Here is a 20,313-nt window from a genome sequence, read left to right as displayed (position 1 = left end):
TTCCTAGCTGCCTGGGGGTGGGCACAGGTGTGGCTGCCCAGCAGCTCTGGGGGCCTCGGGAATGAGGCTGGCTTTGTTGCAGCCCCGGCAGCTGTGGCCATTTGGGTCGAGTTTCCATTAAGCCTTTTCCGAGCCTTGGGCAGGAGCAGGAGGCTCAGCGTTTAAAGGTCACCCGGCTTTTGAAGCTGCAGCGACATTAATAGCTTGGGAAGAAAACAAGCCTGTGCAGGGGGCAGGAGGACAAGGCGTCTCTGTCAGGGCTGCCTGAAACACACACACACACACACACACACACACCCTGAGAGCGCCTGTCTCTTGCTCTCCTCTTCCCTTCCTTTCACCCCCTTTTGGGGCCTCTTCAGCTCTGAAGCCAAGAAGCTCAGGCAGATTTCCCTGCACCCCACCCGCTCTGAGGTGACAATTGGCCGAGAATGCAGCTGCCCCAGCCCAGCAGCCTCTGCCATTACACACTTGAGGTTTCCGCAGGACTCAACCATGGTTACACAAGCCTCCCAGGGTCATATGACCTCATTCTGGCCCCACTGGCTTTTGCAGCCTGGATTCCTAATGAGACAGAGTGAGCCTGGCCTGCGTGTCCCCATACGGGAAATGAGAGCGCTGGCAAGTGGCTTGTCTTGCAGGCCAGTTCTAATCACTTGGTCGTGGCTTGCACAGAGGCGGTGTTGCAAAGGGTTCTGAGGTTGTGTGTGTTCTGTAGGACAGTAATACCTGGGTGGATTAGTGATGTCTGCCAAGGATGAGGGCTAGAAGGTGGTGGCACATGTACCAAAGATTTCCCGCCTAGGATTAAATGATTTGACAACTCTGCGGGTCTTGGGTACTAAGACCCCTGAGGCAACTGGGTGGTTCTTCTCCCTTTTAATCAGGCCAAGGGTGGGGGTGGGGCACATTCTTGGGTTCTGAGAGAAAAGCCAATCTGGCCCTTTCCCTGGGAGCTGCCCGGGCCTGAGCTCTGGGACACCACCTAGTGGCCTGGCTTGGCAGCGCCACTGGGCTGTGCCAGATCTTAGGCAAGAAGCAAATCCCTCTGCAGGCAGGCATCACGGCAGTCACAGATGGACGTAGGGTCTGCTCCTTGGTGATTTTCAGAGGAGGGAGCCTGGGGTGCACAGAGACAGAGCTGGTTTGAGGAGTCCTACCCTCCTTCCAGAAGAGTGGCCTCTGGGTGGGACACAGGAAGGTGCTGGCAATTGGGACCTGTGGCTTCCTGTTCTAACTCCCACCTTTCAGGGTTGGGCCCTGGTCCTCCTGGGGGGCAGAATGGAAGGTCAAGTCAGATCTAGGAGGGGGTTAGCCTCCTGCCCCCTGGTGCTGGCACTGGCTTGGAAGGGGGCAGCCTGCCATCAGCCTTGTGTCCACGTCACTGGGCTGCCTTGGCCTCAGACCCCTTGTCTGTGAAGTGAGATAATAACGCATTCCCTTATATATCTTCTAGGTTTGTTGTGAGGAGTAAATGAGTGTGTAGGGGAGAGAGGGCTTTGGAAACTGAAAAGGCCCCCTCCCATTATTGCTGTGAGCCGGAGGAGGAAGGAAAGGGAGAGAAATCCACAGTTACGGCACTCCTCCATCTTTCCTTCCCTTCTTTACTCATTCGCCTAATAAATGTCTATTGACCATGCCAGGCACTGATTCGGGCACTGGGGATACCACAGTGAGTATAGCAAAGCCCCTGCCCTCATGGAGCTTACATTCTAGTGGAGAAGATATCAGTGACAAATGTATAATATTCAAGGTGGTCTGTTTCATGAAGAAGACAGGGAAGCCTAAAGGGTTAGGAACACTGGGATGTTGGGGGGTGGACTTGCCACTCTGTTCCCCCTCAAGGTGATGGTTGAGTAGGGACCAGAAGGAAGGGAGCCATGCAGATATGTGGGAGCAGAACGTAGCAGTTGGTGGAAAAAGTAAGTTCAGAGGCCCCTCGGTGGGAGTGTGCTTGGCTCGTTGGTGGACTAGCAAGGATCCAGGTGGCCGCAGAGAGTTAGGCTCTGTCTGTATGTGTGCGTGCACATTTGACAGCAAGGTGTCATGGGCAGGACCATGTGGGTTGGCCACAGTAAAGCTCTGGGTATTCTGGGGACATGGGAGCCATTGGGAGGCATGGAGCAGAGGAAGGGCATGACCCCTGTGATGAGGGGTCTCTAGGCCAACATGTGGGAGGCAGGGAGCTAGGGAGGGTGTGGTAGCTGTGGAGGTGGTAAGGAGTGGCCAGATTCAGAAATCATTTGGAAGACGGAGAAGACAGGCTTCGCCATAGATTGGACGTAGAGTATAAGAGAATGAGAGCACTCCAAGATGACTCCAAAGGTTTTGGCCGGAGCCAGGGAGAGTTGCCATTAACAGAGATGGAGAAGGCAGGGGAGGAGCAGGTTGGGGTCGGAGGGAATCACAGGTCGGATGGATCCATGTTGTTGGAGCTGCTGTTGGATGTCCAAGTGGAGGCAGCAAGAAGGCTGTATGAGTGTGGAGTTGAGGGGAGTGCCCATGAGAGGTCGGAGCACATGAGAGCCAGTGTTCAGTATGCAGATGGTATTCCAAGCCATGGGGCTGGATGAGATTGCTCAGGGAGTGAGTCTAGCCTGGGAAAAGGTCCCAGGCCTGTGCCCCAAGCCACAGCAGCCTGTGTCACCGGTGCTTATTATACGCCAGGTACCCGTGTACGTTCTATTAATACTCCTTCCCTATGTCTACAAATGAGGGAGCTGAGGTGCAAAGAAATGAAACAATTTCCCCAAGTCACACAGCCTTACTAAGGTCACAAAGTGCACCCGGGACTCTGGCTCCCCAGCTCTCACAGCCCCCATGCAGACCCTCGCTGGCCCTGATGTACCAGGCAGGAGGCTGGCTGGGATGACCTTGGGCAAGGCCAGATGAACTGCACTGGGGCAGCTTGCCCACCTCCGTGGGCCAAGCCGGGAGTGACTCAGGCCTTGGCTGTGTGCTTATGCTAGGAGAGGAGGTTGGCTGTTTGCCTCCCCTGCCAGGCCTGGATTCCTTCACAGGGGAGGTGGAGGGCCACTGTGATCCTGGCTTCCTGGGACCTGGAGGAGGACAGGTGTGGGGTTTCTGCTTCCCAGTCGCCAGGTCATCCACAACCATGAGTTCAGGGGAGCCTTTGAGTCAGCCTCCGAGAGGTCTGATGAGCCCAGTGGGTTGTTTGCTTCCTTTTTCAGAAGCCAGTCAGGGGTTATGTCCCTCTGTTTCCCTGCCAGTGCTCAGCAGCTGGGGTTCTGAGAGGTGGTATGGTTTCTCCAAGGTCACAGAGCCAGCTCTGGAGCAGAGCCAAGAGACCTTGCTACCATGCTGTCTGGGTCATGTTTCCTGTGCTGAAATGTCCTCTGGGCTGTGCCCAGTCTCCTGAGCCTGGGGCACACATGGCTGAATTTCTTATGCTCCTTGGCTCATAGCCCTGTGAGCCTTACTTGGCATTTTTTGCCTCTTAGGAAGTGGGTTCCTATTCTGGCCTCTCCATATACTGGCTGTGTGACTTTGGGCAATTTACCCAACCTCTCTGAACTGGTTCCCACAGCTATGAAATGGAGACAGCAACACCTGTCTCATGGAGTTGTAATAAAGATTAAATGTGAAAGCACCTGGCACAGGCTCGTAAACCTGTCGCCTACTTGCTTTAATCCTTTCATGTATTTTAAACTGCTTTTCATTTGAGTAGTGCTAGTTGCAAAAGGCAGCCTGGCATAGACAGCTCTGACCCTGCTCCCAGGCACACCACAGCCATGGCCTCAGACTCTGCCCTGAGCTTAGCCAGGGGAGAGAGGGACAGTGCTCTGAGAATTGGGGGCCTCTATAGTCCACCTGGTTCTAACTATAGGCAGCCTGGGAGTCTCTGAGACCTTATAGAGTCCTGTGGAAATGGTACTTCTGTTAATCAAAATGCTTCCCATTACTGCTTCCTTGTGTTTCCCATTACTGTTTCTGAGCCACTCTCCTCATCCACAGAACCACCCTTTGATAGAAAAGTCTAGACTTTGCCTTTACTCGCTGTGTGTCCTCGGGCAACTCCCTCCTAGACTTGGGTCTCAGGCTCTTCACCTGTAATGTGAGGCAGGGTGTGGGGCTGGGCTGGAGTTGTCAGTCCTTTACATTTTGTGGTCCCCACAAGGATGCTTTCAAAGCTTTGCACTTGGGCCAAATGGAAGCGGCTGCTTGAGCTGCTGTGTCTCCAGTTGCCCAGGCCAGCCCAGCCTCCCCTGGGGCCATGAGGATCAATATTTCCTTACAGAGGGCTGAAAGAATTCCAGGGATTGACATCCAGGTGCTGGGGAAGACCCCCCTAGAATCTCCCTACCCCATCCCCCCTGTGAGGGCAGCTTGGCCAGTTTACCCACTGCTCCTGGCTCTTTACCAGCCTCCTGGGGCAATGATAACTCGAACGCAGCATAGCCACGTTCTAGGCAGTGTGCTGAGGATTATCTTATTTCATTCCCATTGAAACCCCCTAAGGGATACATCCAGATGAGGGCATAGGGCCACGGAGAGGATGGGAGACTTGTCTGAGGTCCCACAGCTGGGGAGTGCGGAGGCCTTGTCTGAACTGGTGCGTGTTCCCTATAAGTGGCAAGAGTGCGAGGCTTCTGGAGCTTCTCAACACTCAGAGAGGCCCAGAACCCGAGGGAGCTGTCCAGAGGGCTGCTAATGGGGAAAATGTCGGTCTTGCCATCTTCTTTCTTCCTCCCCTGGGGGTGGCCCAGGTCATCTTTCTCCGAGGGGTTGCCTTTGGCAGAGTGAGACCTGGGTCCCTCCATCTCTGTTAGTAAATTACTGGAGGGGCAGAGAGATGATGGCTTTACTCCAGAAGGCCTTAACACAAGTCACTGACCCCTGTGTGTGATGACACTAGGACAGCAGACAGTAGCCCAAGGCATCAGCTTCTGGGGCCTCCTGGCCCTGAGGTCTGTGTTAGAGGCTTGAGGGCAGGTCCCCAGAGCCCAGGACAAAGGCAGCTGTCAGGGTGGAGCCCTGCCTCGGAGGGCATTTTGGCCGAGGCGAAGCTGCATACTCTTCTGATGTGTGTGGGTTGGTGGGAGATGTGGGTGTAGGGGTGTTGGGGTGTCTAAAGCCAGCTATGGGAAGCCATGTCATACTTGGCTACCTTCCTATGTTCCTTCTCACAGCAAAACTCTTGGACTGATCATTTGAAGTCACCCCTCTGTGTCTTCTTGTGAAATGGCTTGGGCGTCTCTGGGCTCTGACTTGCTCATCTGGGAAGAGATGGGGTAGAGGGAGTTGGATTATAAATCATGCTTCACTCAGTCAACAGAATGCTACTCAGGCACTAAAAATGATGGCGTAGCCCTACGTATTCTGACATGGGAAGATGGCCACAATATCTTATTATGTGGAAAAAACTAGTTGCATAGAATTTATGGTTTGATTACATTTTAGTAAAATAAATTCATTTATGGTGGTATATGCAAAGAAAAAATAATGCCGGGCGCAGTGGCTCACGCCTGTAATCCCAGCACTTTGGGAGGCTGAGGCAGGTGGATCACTTGAGGCCAGGAGGTTGAGACCAGCCTGGCCAACATGGTAAAACCCCATTTCCATTAAAAATACAAAAATTAGCCCCAGGCGTGGTGGCACGTGCCTGTAGTCCCAGCTACTCAGGAGGCTGAGATGGGAGACTTGCTTGAACCTGGAAGGTGGAGGTTGCGGTGAGCCAAGATCACACCACTGCACTCCGGCCTGGGCTAGAGCCAGACTCTGTCTCAAAAAAAAAAAAAGAAAAAGAAACAGAAAAGAAAAAATCGAGATGTAGACACACTAAAGTGTGAACAGATTTTCTCAGGGGTTGATGTACTCACAAAAACATCTTGGCCAGACGTTGAAGCTCATGCCTGTAATCCCAGCACTTTGGGAGACCAAGGTGGGCAGATCACCTGATGTCAGGAGTTTGAGAACAGCCTGACCAACATGGCAAAACCCCATCTGTATTAAAAATACAAAAAAAAAAAAAAAAAAAAAAAAAAAGCCAGGCTTGGTGGCGTGTACCTGTAGTCCCAGCTACTCGAGAGGCTGAGGCAGGAGAATTGCTTGAACCTGGGAGGCAGAGGTTGCAGTGAACCAAGATCACAGCACTGCACTCCAGTCTGGGCAACAAAGTGAGACCGAAAAAAAAAAAAAAATTTCTATATCAGCTGTTAAGATTGTGACTCCAAATCCTAGAAAAGTGAAAACAAGTTTGCACCTGTTTCATCAAACTCAAGGATATTATTTGATGGAATTGTCCCTTAAAATAAAGCTGCCACTGTCAGAAGTTGGTGTTTTTAGGCGCATTCCATTCCCAGTGGTCTGTGCTAACAGAAATGCAACCTTGGCAGTGATTTACATGCCTGGGTTTGAGTGGGCCGGGCGGTTTTCTGTGGCAGATTAAGGTCCCTCATTGTGCTTGATTTTCAGTTCCACCTATACATGTTGCCAGGACTCTGTGCTGACCCTGGGGGCTGAGGGACACACATTGGCTGGGGCAGGGGAACTGGGCTTGGTGGGGATAAGAACAGAATTTATGGCCGGGCACGGTGGCTCACGCCTGTAATCCCAGCACTTTGGGAGGCTGAGGCGGGCAGATCACGAGGTCAGGAGATCGAGACCATCCTGGCTAACATGGTGAAACCCTGTCTCTACTAAAAATACAAAAAAAAAAAATTAGCCAGGCGTGGTGGCGGGTGCCTGTAGTCCCAGCTACTCGGGAGGCTGAGGCAGGAGAATGGCGTGAACCTGGGAGGCGGAGTTTGCAGTGAACCGAGATCGCGCCACTGCACTCCAGCCTGGGTGACAGAGTGAGACTCCCTCTCAAAAAAAAAACAAACAAAAAAACAAAAAAAACACAACAGAATTTATGATGTATATGGTTTCTCAAGACAACTTTGAGAAAAAACTTCTAGAATTTTAAAAAATATGTAAGGACACTGAGTGTTCCATAAGAACAAAAGTGTCTGTGATATAAATAAAACATGTCGGCCTGACATTGGGGTAAGGAAAATGAAGTCCAGGGGTTGACAATGGCCTTGCATCTCTCTTTTGGGCTGGTGCTTCTCAGGGGAATGGACTGAGTTTTAGGGCCTGGCATGAGTTTTCCAAGAGTGGGAACTGGGCCTCCCCTATTAGCCCGAGGCTCTGCAAGGATGGAACCCTGTTTCCTCTCTCAGGCTGGAAGCTCCCGGTGACACTGGAGGGTCCCGCTTCTCATCACTGCTGTCCCCTGGGTTCGATGGAGCTCTGCACAAGATTCCTGCCCTGGTGGTGGGACCACGATGTTGGGGCAGTGACGTGGGAAGATGAGAACAGGGACTAGAGATCAGAGAGGCAGGACATCTTTAAAGAGCCCCTCCTGCCTCACTCAGGTCTTCAGGGGTCTTTGGCAGTATGTGTAATGGTAGAGACCAGTGACTTGGGGGCCATATGTCCCAGATTCAAATCCTGGCTCCTCCACTAACTCAGCGTCTATACCTCACTTTTCCCATCTGCAACATGGGGATACTAGCACATACCTTACAGTATTGTCATGAGTTGGCCCACATAGAGCACTTAGGATGGCACCTGCCTGGGTCGGAGGAATCCCTTGCTAACTGGTAGCTGTCCTGTGCTAGTAAAGAACTGTGGGGGTTTCATTACTGAAGCCGGGGAGAAAGCATGAGGAAGAAGCAAGTCTCCCTTGCCCGTGGTAGGAGTCGCGGCTCCCTGCCCTCATTTCTTAGTAGCCCTTGGCCGCCACCCTGAGCTCATGTTTTGTTAGCCTCGGCCCTGACTCCATCTCTTTCGGTTTCAGGTGGGACCATCCGTGAAGCCGGTGCCAGGATGCACCGGGGGTGTGGATGACCGGCCGCCCAGCCCCAGCACGGCCCGGTCCCGCATGCCACCGCCCCGCGAGGACCGCTCTCCAAGGGCCGCCCGGGGCCCCGCGCCTGTACTCTCCTAACCCGGAGCTCTCGGCAGCCCATTGCTGCCTGGCTACCCGGGGCGGAGGAGGCGCAGGAGTGAGCTGCCCGAGACCGCAGGGCAAGCAAGCGGCTGACGGCGGAAAGACCCTGGGGAAGGGGCTTTGCAGCCGGCTAGAAACATTTTCCCCAAGCGGCTCCGCAAAATGACCAGCCTGTTCCGCCGGAGCAGCAGCGGCAGCGGCAGCGGCGGGGGTGGCACCGCCGGGGCGCGTGGGGGCGGGGGAGGCACGGCCGCCCCCCAGGAGCTCAACAACAGCCGGCCTGCCCGCCAGGTGCGCCGCCTGGAGTTCAACCAGGCCATGGACGACTTCAAGACCATGTTCCCCAACATGGATTACGACATCATCGAATGCGTGCTGCGCGCCAACAGCGGCGCTGTGGACGCCACCATCGACCAGCTGCTGCAGATGAACCTGGAGGGCGGTGGCGGCGGCGGCGGCGTCTATGAGGACAGCTCCGACTCGGAGGACAGCATCCCCCCGGAGGTAGGGGCGCAGCCCGGGTAATTCCAACCACCACTGGAGGACAGCATCCCCCCGGAGGTAGGGGCACGGCCCGGGTAATTCCAACCACCACTGGAACCTCTAAGAGAACCTGGGTTACTCCGCTGTCTGGGTTCTAATTAGCAAGCAGCCTTACTTCCCCTAGGGAAAAGTACCATCCGTCAGTCACCTTATTTTATGGGCAGAAATGATGCAGTCGTTCAACAAACACTGAGCACCCATTCAGTGGTGTGCGAGACGTGGCACTAGACCCTGAGTCAGGAGGCATCAGAATCAAGGTGCTTGTTAAAAATGCAGGTGCCTGGGCCCCACCCCAACATACTGAACTCCACTTCCAGGCGTAGAGTCCACTAGTGGCCAAGTCAGACCAAATTTCTGCCCTCCTGGAGCTCACAGTCCAGTGTGGACTAGAAGCGCGAGTCGGGTACTGACGGCCAGAATGGTAAGTGCTCGATGGAGACGTGGAAGCAGCAGAAAAGAGTGACTTCCCAGAGGAAGCGATGGCTAAGCCGAAACCCTAAGCTGAGACCCAAAGGAAGAGTGAAGCCGGGGGAAGGGTGTGCAGGCAAAGGGAACAGCTTGTGCAGAGGCTGGGAGGTGAAATAGTGCCTCACTGGCTAGGGAACTGGCAGCAGGACCATCTGTCAGGGTCCTAGAGTGAGAGGAGATCAATGAGGTTGACAAAGCCCTGACGCTGAGAAAAAGAGTGCGGCTGGGGCCGGGCGAGGTGGCTCATGCGTGTAATCCCAGCACTTTGGGAGGCCGAGGCGGGCGGATCATGAGGTCAGGAGTTCAAGACCGGCCTGGCCAATATGGTGAAACCCCATCTCTACTAAAAATACAAAAATTAGCCAGGCGTGGTGGTGTGCACCTGTAGTCCCAGCTACTCAGGAGGCTGAGGCAGGAGAATCGCCTGAACCCGGGAGGCAGAGGTTGCAGTGAGCCGAGATCATGCCACTGCACTCCAGCCTGGGTGACAGAACAAGGCTCTGTCTCAAAAAAAAAAAAGAAAAGAAAAGAAAAGAAAAGAAAAAGAGTGCGGCTGTATCCTGGGAGCATAGCCACGGAAAGGGAGTGAGGAATCAGACTTGCCAGTTAAATCCCTCTGACTGTGGCCTGATGGAAACAGTAGTGAGCCATAGCCAAGCAGTCTCTCCAGGGAAGTGGCTGGAGAGAGGGGACCTGCATACTGCATCAGTACCCACCTGCTGGAGGTTGTGAGTCCTTTCCAGTCCCACCCGAGTTCAGTGGACATCTGGCCACCCAGTATCAGCAGAGCCTGAGGTGTTTGGTGCAGAAGGGTGAGGCACACAGAGCCTGTTAATCAGAGCGGTGTTGTCCACAGGGCCATCTGGGACATGCAGCCATGGACAAGACCAGGACCCAGCAGGATTTAACTCCACTCTTTATTGAGTCCCGACCCGTGCCAGGCATCATCCTAAGTGCTTTAGATGTATCATATCTTCTTTTTTTGTTTTTTTTTTTTTGTTTGTTTTTTTGAGACAGAGTCTTGCTCTGTCGCCCAGGCTGGAGTGCAATGGCGCGATCTCGGTTCACTGCAACCTCCAACTCCCAGGTTCAAGCGATTCTTCTGCCTCAGCCTCTCGAGTAGCTGGGACTACATGCATGTGCCATCATGACTGGCTAATTTTGTAGTTTTAGTAGAGATGGGGTTTCACCATGTTGGCCAGGCTGGTCTCGAACTCCTGACCTCAGGTGATCTGCCCGCCTCGGCCTCCCAAAGTATTGGGATTACAGGCATGAGCCACTGCACCTGGCCCGATGTGTCATCTCTTCTAATCCTCACAAACTTTGTGCTGTGGCATTATTATTACCCTTGTTCATCAGCCATCCTGCAGGGCGAAGTCTCCTTGCTTTTCCTCCTTAGTGGGTGCTGCTGAGACTTCCCCTAGAGGTGGAAAAGCTCTGTTGGCAAAGACATCTGGCTCATCCCTGTGTCATCTGCAGCACCCAGGACAATCCACGCACATAGCAAGCACTCAGGGAGTGTTTGTTAAATGAGTACGTGTTGCTGCTGTCTTTGTACAGTTTTCTATTCTCTCTCTCCTTGGGAGACCACTCCTTTGATCTACTTGGAGTAGGTGGGGGAAGGAATATTGGAAAATATGGATCCTCTTTGTAGAAAGAAGGAGAGAGAGAGAGTGAGAGTATGCGTATGTATGTGTGTGTCTGCAGATACAGTTGACCATTGAACAATGCAGGGGTTGGGGCAGTGAATCCTCCCCGTGCAGTCAAAAATCCACTTTTTAATATAACTTTTGATTTTCCCAGAAATTGACTGCTAATAGCCTATCGTTGACCTCAAGCCTTAACTCAAGCCTTAACATAAACAGTCGACTAACATATATTTTGTGTGTTGTATGTATCATATACTGTATTCCTACAATAAAGTAAGCTAGAGACAAGAAAATGTTAAGAAAATCATAAGCAAGACAAAATATATTTTCTATTCATTAAGTGGAAGTAGATCATCGTAAAGGGCTTCATCCTCATCTTCTCACATTGAGTAGGCTGAGGAGGAGGGACAGGAGGGGTTGGTTTTGCTGTCTCAGGGGTGGTGGAGGTGGCAGAAAATCTGCCTATAAGTGGACCCACGCAGTTCAAACTCTTGTTATTCGAGAGTCAACTGTATATGCTTTAAGTGTGAACTGGAAAGAAAGCTCTCTGCAAGCTCTGACCCTTTCTGCAGTCTGATTTGCCCTGACAGTCTGGCAGGTAGGGTAGTATTTTCTCCTTTGTCCACGGCCCCCACAGTCCTATAGCCCTCTGCAAGGCTTCACCACCCCCTAGGTAGGCCCTTGCTGTGTGTGCACTTCTGTTTTTCTAAGAATCTTGCTCTCCAAATTGAGCCCCCTCCCGGTACCCCTCCCCTCCCTTGGCAGTCTCCCCAACCCCCCACCTTTGGAACTCTGCCTGGGCCCATAGGCAGGCAGCTCCTGAGCCAGCGGAAAGTGCTTCGGAAAATTTATGAGCCACAGCTGGAATGACAATAACTGCTGACTGGAAAAAAAAAACCCTTTCTGGGGACTGATGGATGGTGGGCTGGCCCGAGGGGTATCCTTGCCATGGAGAAATATCTCCTGTCAGATAAATGGCCTAGACCCTGCCCCCTGGAGCACCTGGCAGGCATCCATCACCCACAATGAGTTAAGCCAGGAGGCTGCAGAGCCCAAAAACTTCAGCACCTTTAGAGCCAGAAGAACAACCTCTTTGTGGCGGTGGCAGTGGGAGGGAGAGGCCAGGGAGGCCAGCAGTGCTGCTGGGGTTACTCTCCTTGGGACTCGGGCCCTGCATTCTGGAGCTTGCCTGGCCGGCCGCCTGCCTTCTCTGTGTTTCCCAAGTCCTCTCCAGGAGGCTCTGATGAACGTCTGTCTGGTCTTGCTGCCCTGGGAGGCTGCACAGAGGAGCAGGAGGGGGCCTCCTGGTGTGGCTGGGGAGGGCTGATTGCCCTGAGTCTGGGGGGCTGACTGCCACTAGCCACGGTCAGGGGAAACCCCAAGCAGCTTCCTTTAGGGGACAGTTTCTACTGCGCTCTCCTCCCCTCCTCACCCACCTCACTCTGACCCATATCAGTGGGAACAGCCCAGGCCAGCCACTGAGACCCACCACTACTGGCCTCAAGGCCGCAGCCCAGAGCCCTATCCCTCAGAGAAGAGGGGTCTGGGAAACAGGGTGCCTGGGCTGGGGGACAGCAGCAGCAAGTTCTCAGAATGCACCAGGTACCTGCTGGGTCACTGTCCTGTGCCAGGCACCAGAGAGTCGCCAGGGAACAGGAGCAGCGCTTACAGTGTTCTCTCTCTTTTTTCCTTTCTTGTGGAAATTTGGGGTAAGCAGAGCAGTGGCCTGCCAAGCGCTACATTCTTCCTTTCCTGCAAAAGCATCTGTTTAAATACTTTCGGCCTCAAAGGAAAGAACGTGAGTGCATTCCAGGGCGGGAGGCCTCCTCGGGTTTAGCTAGCTATGTAAGCGCAGAGCACTGCAGAGTGCACGTGTGCATGTGTGTGCATGTGCGCGTGTGTGTGTATGTGTGCTCACATGCACAGGCTCACTTCCCTACCCACCAGGTGCCCCTGGGAGGCTGTGTGTGCTGGGCATGGCTGGTCTCAACAGCAGAGATGTACCAGTGCAGCCTGGCCCAGCCCAGGCTTATACAGGCAGCATTATTATGGTGACTTCTGCAAACTCACTTGAGGTCGGGGGCTCTGGGGCACCTGAGATTCACAGCCTCTGAGCTCCTCCCATATTCTTTGATCTTGGAGGAGATGGGAACAGAGTTGTGGGGAGTGAGTGGGAGGCGAAGGTGTAGGCCAGGTTGGGCTGTGTGGTGAGGGATCTCCCAGTCAGGGGCCGCCTCCTATGGTGGATCACTTGAGGTCAGGAGTTCAAGACCAGCCTGGCCAACGTGGTGAAACCCCATCTCTACTAAAAATACAAAGATTAGCCAGGGGTGGTGGCGCACGCCTGTAATTCCATCTACTTGGGAGGCCGAGGCAGGAGAACATATACTTTGATGTCTGCGGAGTGTGCCAGAACTGGAGGGTCAGAGGTAGCCATGTGTTTAGCTGCCCCAAACTCCTCTATGGGCTTCTGGGGAAGAATCTAAGTCGGTCAGTGGAGCAGGACCCCAGACTTTGCCCAGTCCTTGGCCTCTCCCTGGCCCTCTTCTTGGCTCCTGGATAAAGACAAGAGCTTGGGAAGGAGAGCAGGCATCCCGGGCACTCCCCTTGCTACTCTCCGCCCTGAGAGTCCAACCTGAGTGTGCAGCCAGTGTGCCTGAAGGAGGGACCCTTGTGGTCCAAGTTGAAGACTCAGTTCTAAAAAGCGTGTGGCTTTTGCCATGTCACTTAGCCTCGGCCTCAGTTTCCTTCTGTGTCAAATGGGGTAATGAGCCATATCCTACAGCGCCAGGTTGTTCGAGGTTAAGATGAGATCAGAGACGTGGAGGTACTTTGAGAGAAGGTATGAATGATGTTATCATCAAAGAATAGCATGGGTACAGGAGCACATGAGTCACACGCGTGCAGCTCGGTGGAGTTTCACAGTGCGAATATTCCACATTATCAGCACCAGCTCAATAACCATCATCCCCAGAACCTGGAGTCCCCCTGGTATCTGTTCCCACCCTTACCCGCTCCACAGAGGGCACACCGCCCTGACCCTTACCACTGTGTATTTGTTTCTGCCTGTATTTGAACTGCACATGGAGGGAGAATGCTGCTGTGAACATTCTTTTGGGGACATATACTTTGATGTCTGTGGAGTTGCCAGAACTGGAGGGTCAGAGGTAGCCATGTGTTTAGCTTTTTCAAAAAGGCAGTTTTCTAAAGTGGTGATTGTATCGATTTACACTCCCACTAGCAACACACAGGGTTCCTTTATTATACCTGCCCTCCCACACTTGATTTTGTCTGAATGGTATTTAAATTCAAGGAGGGATGATTAATATTTCTTTCTCTGTTGCCTCTGATTTAGATCTTGGAAAGGACTTTGGAACCCGATAGCTCGGATGAAGAGCCCCCGCCTGTGTACTCCCCACCAGCCTACCACATGCACGTGTTCGACCGGCCCTACCCTCTGGCTCCCCCGACTCCGCCTCCCCGGTGAGAATCTGTCATGTCTCAGAGCACAGGGTGGCAGGGAAGAGGATCAGTGGCTGGGGCTGTGTACAAACAACAGGAAACTTGGCTGGACCGCTCAGTATATTCTCAAAGAACAGGCTTCTACTGCAGCAAGAGACATTTTAGCTAGATACCAAGGAGAACTTGCAAAATGTAAGGATTGCAAGAGCAAACATTTCCTAAATTCCTACTCTAGGCTAGGCGGTATGTCTCGTACCATATGGGACACAGAGTTAAGTAAAGCTCAGCCTCTGCTTTCTGGGAGCTTATAGTCAAGGGAGATGCCAGAGTAGGAATGACAAACAGCGAATGTGTATTGACACTTCCCCTCCCAAGCCCACAGCAAACATGGCTGATTCATCACTGTGCTCTTTCCTGCTGAGTCAAGACAGAGCCTCAGATCCTCCTTAACACAGAACACAGCATTCCCAGCCAGTCATCAGTAATTGATGGAATGGCTAGCTGCCATCCTTGGGCTAGGGATATTGTGAGGATTTTTAAGCAATGAGAGCAAGTCTCTTTCATTAAGGTAGTTTGATAACTGGAGGCAGGGAGGTAGACTGCAAGGTTCCTGGAAACTTCTTCCAGGTTAGAGACTCTCTAATTTGGAAGCTTAAAATGAAGCTAGGCTGGGCACAGTGGCTCACATCTGTAATCCCAGCACTTTGGGAGGCCAAGGTGGGTGGATCACTTGAGGTCAGTAGTTCAAGACCAGTCTGGCCAACATGGTGAAACCCCATCTCTACTAAAAATACAAAGATTAGCCAGGGGTGGTGGCGCATGCCTGTAATTCCATCTACTTGGGAGGCTGAGGCAGGAGAACCGCTTGAACCCCGGAGGCGGAGGTTGCAGTGAGCCAAGATGGTGCCACTGCACTCCAGCCTGGGCGACAGAGTGAGACTCTGTCTCAGTAAATAAATAAATAAATAAATAATCAAGGTAGTTGCCAAGAAGATCCCATGGGTCTCTGGGGTGCTTGTTTTTCTGGGCTCCACATTTGTGCTGGGGCTGCTGGAGCTGGGGTGTGGCCTCTTTGCCCTAGAGCTGCTGTTTCTTAGAATGGCTCAGGCCTGGAGTGGTGAGGGGGTGGGGAGATGATGGGACAGGGCATCTGTCCCAGTTAGATCTTCCCTTCTCCCCAGAACAGCCCCAGAGCAGTGGTGAACTCTGTTATCATACAAGTGTAGCTAGCATTGACTAAGCACCCTTCCAATGCCAGAAACGGAGCAGGTTCTTTACCTACACCATCACATTTAATGGAGAGGCGGGCACTGTTGTCATCACCCCTATTTATGGACGAGGAAACTGAGCCTTGAGAGATTTCATAACTTCCCCAAGACTAAGAGCTGGAGTTCGAATCCAGGTCATTCTGACTTAAAGCTAATCACTCTTCACTGCTGTGTCCTGTCACCTCCCGAATGAGAAAAATCTCTGTGAATGCAGCTTACGGAGCTCATAGAGTCCTAGAAAGTTACTGAGGGGAGGAGGGAGGGAAGTGTTTTGAGTCAGGGACAGGAAGAGAGCTGGGATCTTTGTCACGAGTGGTACCAGGAGCTGGCAGGCTGTACTGGAGTGGGAGGTGGGGAATGAGTGGGTGGGTCTGGGTGAGACCTAGGCAGGACTTGCAGCCTGGGATAGATCACAGAGCCCTGGGCTAAATGATTTTCCTTTCTTTGACTTTTTTTTTTTTTTTTTTTTGAGACGGAGTCTCACTCTGTCATCCAGGCTGGAGTGCATTGGGATTATCTCTGTTCACTGCAACCTCCGCCTCCCAGGTTCAAGTGATTCTTTTGCCTCAGCCTCCCGAGTAGCTGGGATTACAGATGTGTGCCACCACCCCCGGCTAACTTTTGTATTTTTAGTAGAGACGGGGTTTCACCATGTTGCCCGGCTGGTCTTGAACTCCTGATCTCAGGTGATTCGCCCACCTCGGCCTCTCAAAGTGCTGGGATTGCAGATGTAAGCCACCGGGCCTATCCCCACCCCCACCCCCACCTTTTTTTTTTTTTTTAATATTCCAATACACTTTTGCAAAAAGTTCAGTTTCTGCTAGGCAGAGTGGTTCCACCTATTTTTCAGAAGGGAAAACTGAGGCCATAAGAGAAAGGATTTTTTTTTCTTTAAATAGAAACAGGGTCTCACTATGTTGCCCATGGCGAATTTGAACTCCTGGGCTCTAGCAGTCCTCCCGCCTCAGCCTCCCAAATAGCTGGGACTACAGGGCATACCATCATGCTTGGCTGAAAATCCCAGTATAAATGTGGTATGGATATCCATGCCACATCCTCTCTCCCTGCTCTGGCTGGGTGTTCAGCCTGCTGTGGGTGGGGGCTAGGGTGGTGATGGGAGCCCCACTTGGGGGCAAGGTAACCTCAGCACCAGACCAAGGCTCAGGAGACCCTGTGGACTTTAGACAAGTTACTGCTCTTGCTTGAGGTTCTGGAGCCTAACTCAGGAAATGAAGGCTTTGCTGGGCTGGGAGTGGTTGCACTGAGGAGAACTTGACTTGTGGAGTCAGACAGAAGCGGTCTGTTCTCCCCACCCCTTCCTTCAGCTGCCTAGCTTAGAATTCTTCAGGCACCTTTGCAATGTGGCCTTTGGCTCATTGCTTAACCTCTCTGAGCTTTGTTTGCCTCACCTGAAACGGGAATAGTAATTTCCACCTTAGCACTGTTAGGAGGATTGAATGAGATGTGTGTGGAGCACTTAGCACAGACCCAGGTATAGACCAGACCTATAATCAGTGGTTTACTGCTCCTTCCTGTCCCCCAGCTACACTGGCTGGCCTCTGAGTTTAGCTCTAACATTGAACATTGAGACCAGGGGCGAGGCTTCCCCCAGAGGCCAGTGTTCAGTAGAGGCACAGATCCCTTTGCCCCAGGATGGCTCTGCTAGACCTGGGCCTCTAGGCCATCTCCAGTGCCTTGTCCAGTCCCTCCATCCAGGACATTCATTTCCAGCATTTACTGATTGCCTGCCATATGCAGGTGCTGAGCCATGTGTATGATGAGGTGGTGAGTACAGCACTCCTGAACCATGTGTGTGAACCACGTGCTGAGCCGTGTGTGTGATGTGGAGGTGAATATGGCGCTGCTGAACCATGTGTGTGAACATGTGCTGAGCCGTGTGTGTGACGTGGAGGTGAATACGGTGCTGCCTGTTTGCCCACACACTGCCAAGGAGATCAGGGTCTAGGGAAGCCGAAGACACGAGGGCAGGGAAGGCTGCCAGGAGAAACTGATGTCCAGGCTGTGACCTGAAGGCCACATTGGCAGTAATGTGGAGAAGCAGAGGACAGGGAGGCGCTCAGGCAAAGGAAGGAGCCCTTGCAGAGGCCTGGAGGCAGGAAAGAGGGCTCATCTGGAGACCTCCTGGAAGTATCTAACGGCGGGTGAGGCTGGAAAGGCAAGCAGATCAAAGGCCCTGTGGCCCTCCAGGGAGCTTCCGTCTTCTCTTGCGGCCAGCGGGGAGCCATTCAAGGGCCTTAACCTGGAGAGCGACACGATCAGGTTCGTGTTTTAGGAATCTTCCTTTGGCTGCTGAGGGAGATCAGATTTGAGTCGGGGAATGGCCTGGCCCCCATCTGCTACCTCCAGTCACTGGGGTGCCGAGAACCTGCAGATGGGGCAGAGTTTGGGAGCGTGGGTATTGGCCTGCCAGGGCACAGAGAGGCAGGGCCATCCCGGGGAGCATGCTTCAAATGTCACAATCCCTGGGCCCAGGTTTTGCCTGGATGATGTGTGTGTACTGGGACATGGCTTGAACCCCCTCTGGACCTCAATGTCCAGCTCTTACCAAAAATTTTACCTGGAAGTCCTGTCTCTGAAATCCCTTTCCATCAGGTCTGATGTTCCATGGGTAAACCTGGGGGTCCGATGGGGCTTGAAGTTGCAGTTTTGGGGTCCAGAGGCAGAGGCTCTGGGCTGGGAAATCCTCCCCAGCTTCTCCCTCCTTCCCCTCCCCCAGTCTGTCCTTCCCTCCATCTGTCTGAAAGACAGTCAGTCTCTGAAACCCCGGGGACCCTTCCACACAGGCCGCCTGCTGTTTTTCCGTTAAAATTACAGCCTTGGAAGTTTTTTTTTTATTTGCGTCTCAGCTCATTTCTGACATTCCTTTCCAACCACAATGGAGTTGCCTGGGCTGCCTGTGCTCAGGGCCCCCTGGCTCACGCAGCTGTGGGCTGACCTCATCTCTACCAGTGCCAGCCAAGGGGCCGGGAGGGGGCTGGGCCTGGCCTTCCTTCAGGACCACAGGCCTAGCAGCAAGGAAACTCAGCTGAGAACAGGGGCCTCCTCCACCTTGTGCCCTTCTCCACTTGGAGTCTTCACGGCTAGAGGGGTCCAGGTGCACCTCTGAGGTTCTCCCTCCACTGCTTTCCTGGGTGGCTCCGAGGTGTGGTTAAATTGGGGGTGGGCACCCATGTCCCAGATGAAGACCCTGAGACCTCAAGAACTGGTAATACCCCTGGCGAGGGTCCCTCCCTGCTGTAGCCTGGGGTGGTCTGCGAGTCCCTGAGAGATGAGGCTTCCTCTCTCCCCATCTCTGGCCTTTGGAGAAAAATGAAGCCTCCAACAGTGACAGAAGGTGGCAGTGATGTAGAAAAAAATTTGGCCTAGGAATGGGAGTCCCGGGTTGTGATGCAAGCTGCTCTCCAGACCATTCCCTCTCCCCCTGTGTCTGTGCCGGGAGAGGGTGGACGAGGCGTGCTGGGGTTCCCTTGGCTCCAGTCTGCAAGAGCTGAGCTCCCACCAGGCACTTAGCAGCTGGTTATCCCTTCTGCTGCCGCCCCCGCCCCTTCCCCTCGCCCCCGCCGCCGGCCACCCGCCCGAAATAGAAAAGGAAAGGAAGTTATTTCCATAGTCAGCTGCAGCCCGGAAAAGCTCCCCTCCAGTGAGGGGGCGGGCGGGATTCCTAGAGCTGAAGACCAAATCAAAGCCAGGCCCGAGAGCTAGAGCAGCCCCCACCGCCCGGCCGTCGGCTGCCTTCTCAGTGTGCCGTTTCCCTGATTCAGCGGAACACGTGTCCTGCGGTTGCCACGCTGCAGGCTGCCATGGAGTTGTGGGGAGCTCCTGGCCGGGCTCCGAGCTGCCCTCAGGCCCAGGGCGGTAGGGCGGGAGCCTGGAGGTCAGGGAGGGTGTGTGCCACCCCCTCTTCCTCTACTGCCTTGCCCAGCTGTTGGCTCTGCCATGGCACAGAGCTCCTGCCACACACACAACGGGCCTGGAAAGAGCGGCCCCAGAGCACCCTGAGAGCGAGATCCCTTCCACACTCACATCTCCACGCACGTTTTCAGAACACTGCTCAGGACACGGCCTCCTGAGGGGCTCCCCAGCACCTGGGCAGGGAGGCAGCAGTTTCTAGATAAGGAAACCGAGCCCTAGAGGGAACAGGGGCCCACCTAAGACTACCCTGCCGGCTGGTGGTTGAGCCAGAACTGGAGCTCAGATCTGCTTTACCCTCTGTAGGGATCCTGGCGTCCCCATATGCCCCTTCCTCAGCAAACCAACATGCAGCAGGCTGTGCTGTTGGTGGCTTATGTGTCTGTTCCTTTGGACCATACCTGTCACTCAGCACCATGAGCCTGGCACTGTGTAGGTGCTAGGATAGAAGCATGAAAGGATACGATCCCTGCTGTCTTTAGGGGACATTTGTAAACATCTATGGCTAAATCCACAGAGTTCCACATGTGCACCGTGGACAGACAGCTCTGTAGGTCCAGAGACCTGGAAGGGCACTGAGTGACTGGAGAGCATGAATGGCTGGGGAGTTCGCTGAGGCTGGTGGAGACATCTCCAGTGATGAGACAGAGTGACGGGCCTTTGTTCTGGAGGCAGTGAAGGCCATGGGAATCTCTGAGCAGGATCCGACCTGCCTGAGGACCTGGTGTGATGGGGCCAGGAGACCTGGGGTTGGGCTTAATGACTTCCTCTTCCCTGTCACCTGCCATCCCCTAGTATCGACGCGCTGGGCTCTGGAGCCCCTACAAGCCAGAGACGCTATCGGAACTGGAACCCACCACTGCTGGGCAACCTCCCGGATGACTTTCTCCGCATCCTGCCCCAGCAGCTGGACAGCATACAGGTAACGGGGGCCGCCCCCGCCTTCCACTCCCACCTGCTTGTCCAGCATCCCTCTTTGCCCACACAATTTGTGCCAGCCAGTTTTACTTCCTGATGTTTAAACCCAGGCTGAGCT

At 53.6% G+C, this 20,313-nt stretch overlaps 1 protein-coding gene across 4 annotated transcripts in view; it reads left to right on the top strand.

Annotated features, from left to right (window-relative positions):
• Positions 1-20,313, top strand: part of CUEDC1 (CUE domain containing 1) — a 93,920-nt gene that overhangs the window by 61,737 nt on the left and 11,870 nt on the right. For all 4 annotated transcript variants that reach the window (XR_001711012.4, XM_009432900.4, XM_009432903.5 and 1 more), the window contains exons 2-4: positions 7,805-8,461; positions 13,973-14,100; positions 20,073-20,199. Coding sequence is in view for 3 of the 4 variants with exons in the window: in XM_009432900.4 (XP_009431175.1) it covers positions 8,120-8,461; positions 13,973-14,100; positions 20,073-20,199 (597 nt within the window). In the remaining variant the exon portion in view is untranslated. The remainder of the gene's footprint in view (positions 1-7,804; positions 8,462-13,972; positions 14,101-20,072; positions 20,200-20,313) is intronic.

Source organism: Pan troglodytes, chromosome 19, assembly GCF_028858775.2.
Source record: "Pan troglodytes isolate AG18354 chromosome 19, NHGRI_mPanTro3-v2.0_pri, whole genome shotgun sequence".
NCBI lineage: Eukaryota > Metazoa > Chordata > Mammalia > Primates > Hominidae > Pan > Pan troglodytes.
The sequence above is the reverse complement of the archived record's forward strand: the minus strand, read 5'-3'. Positions and strand labels throughout refer to the sequence as shown.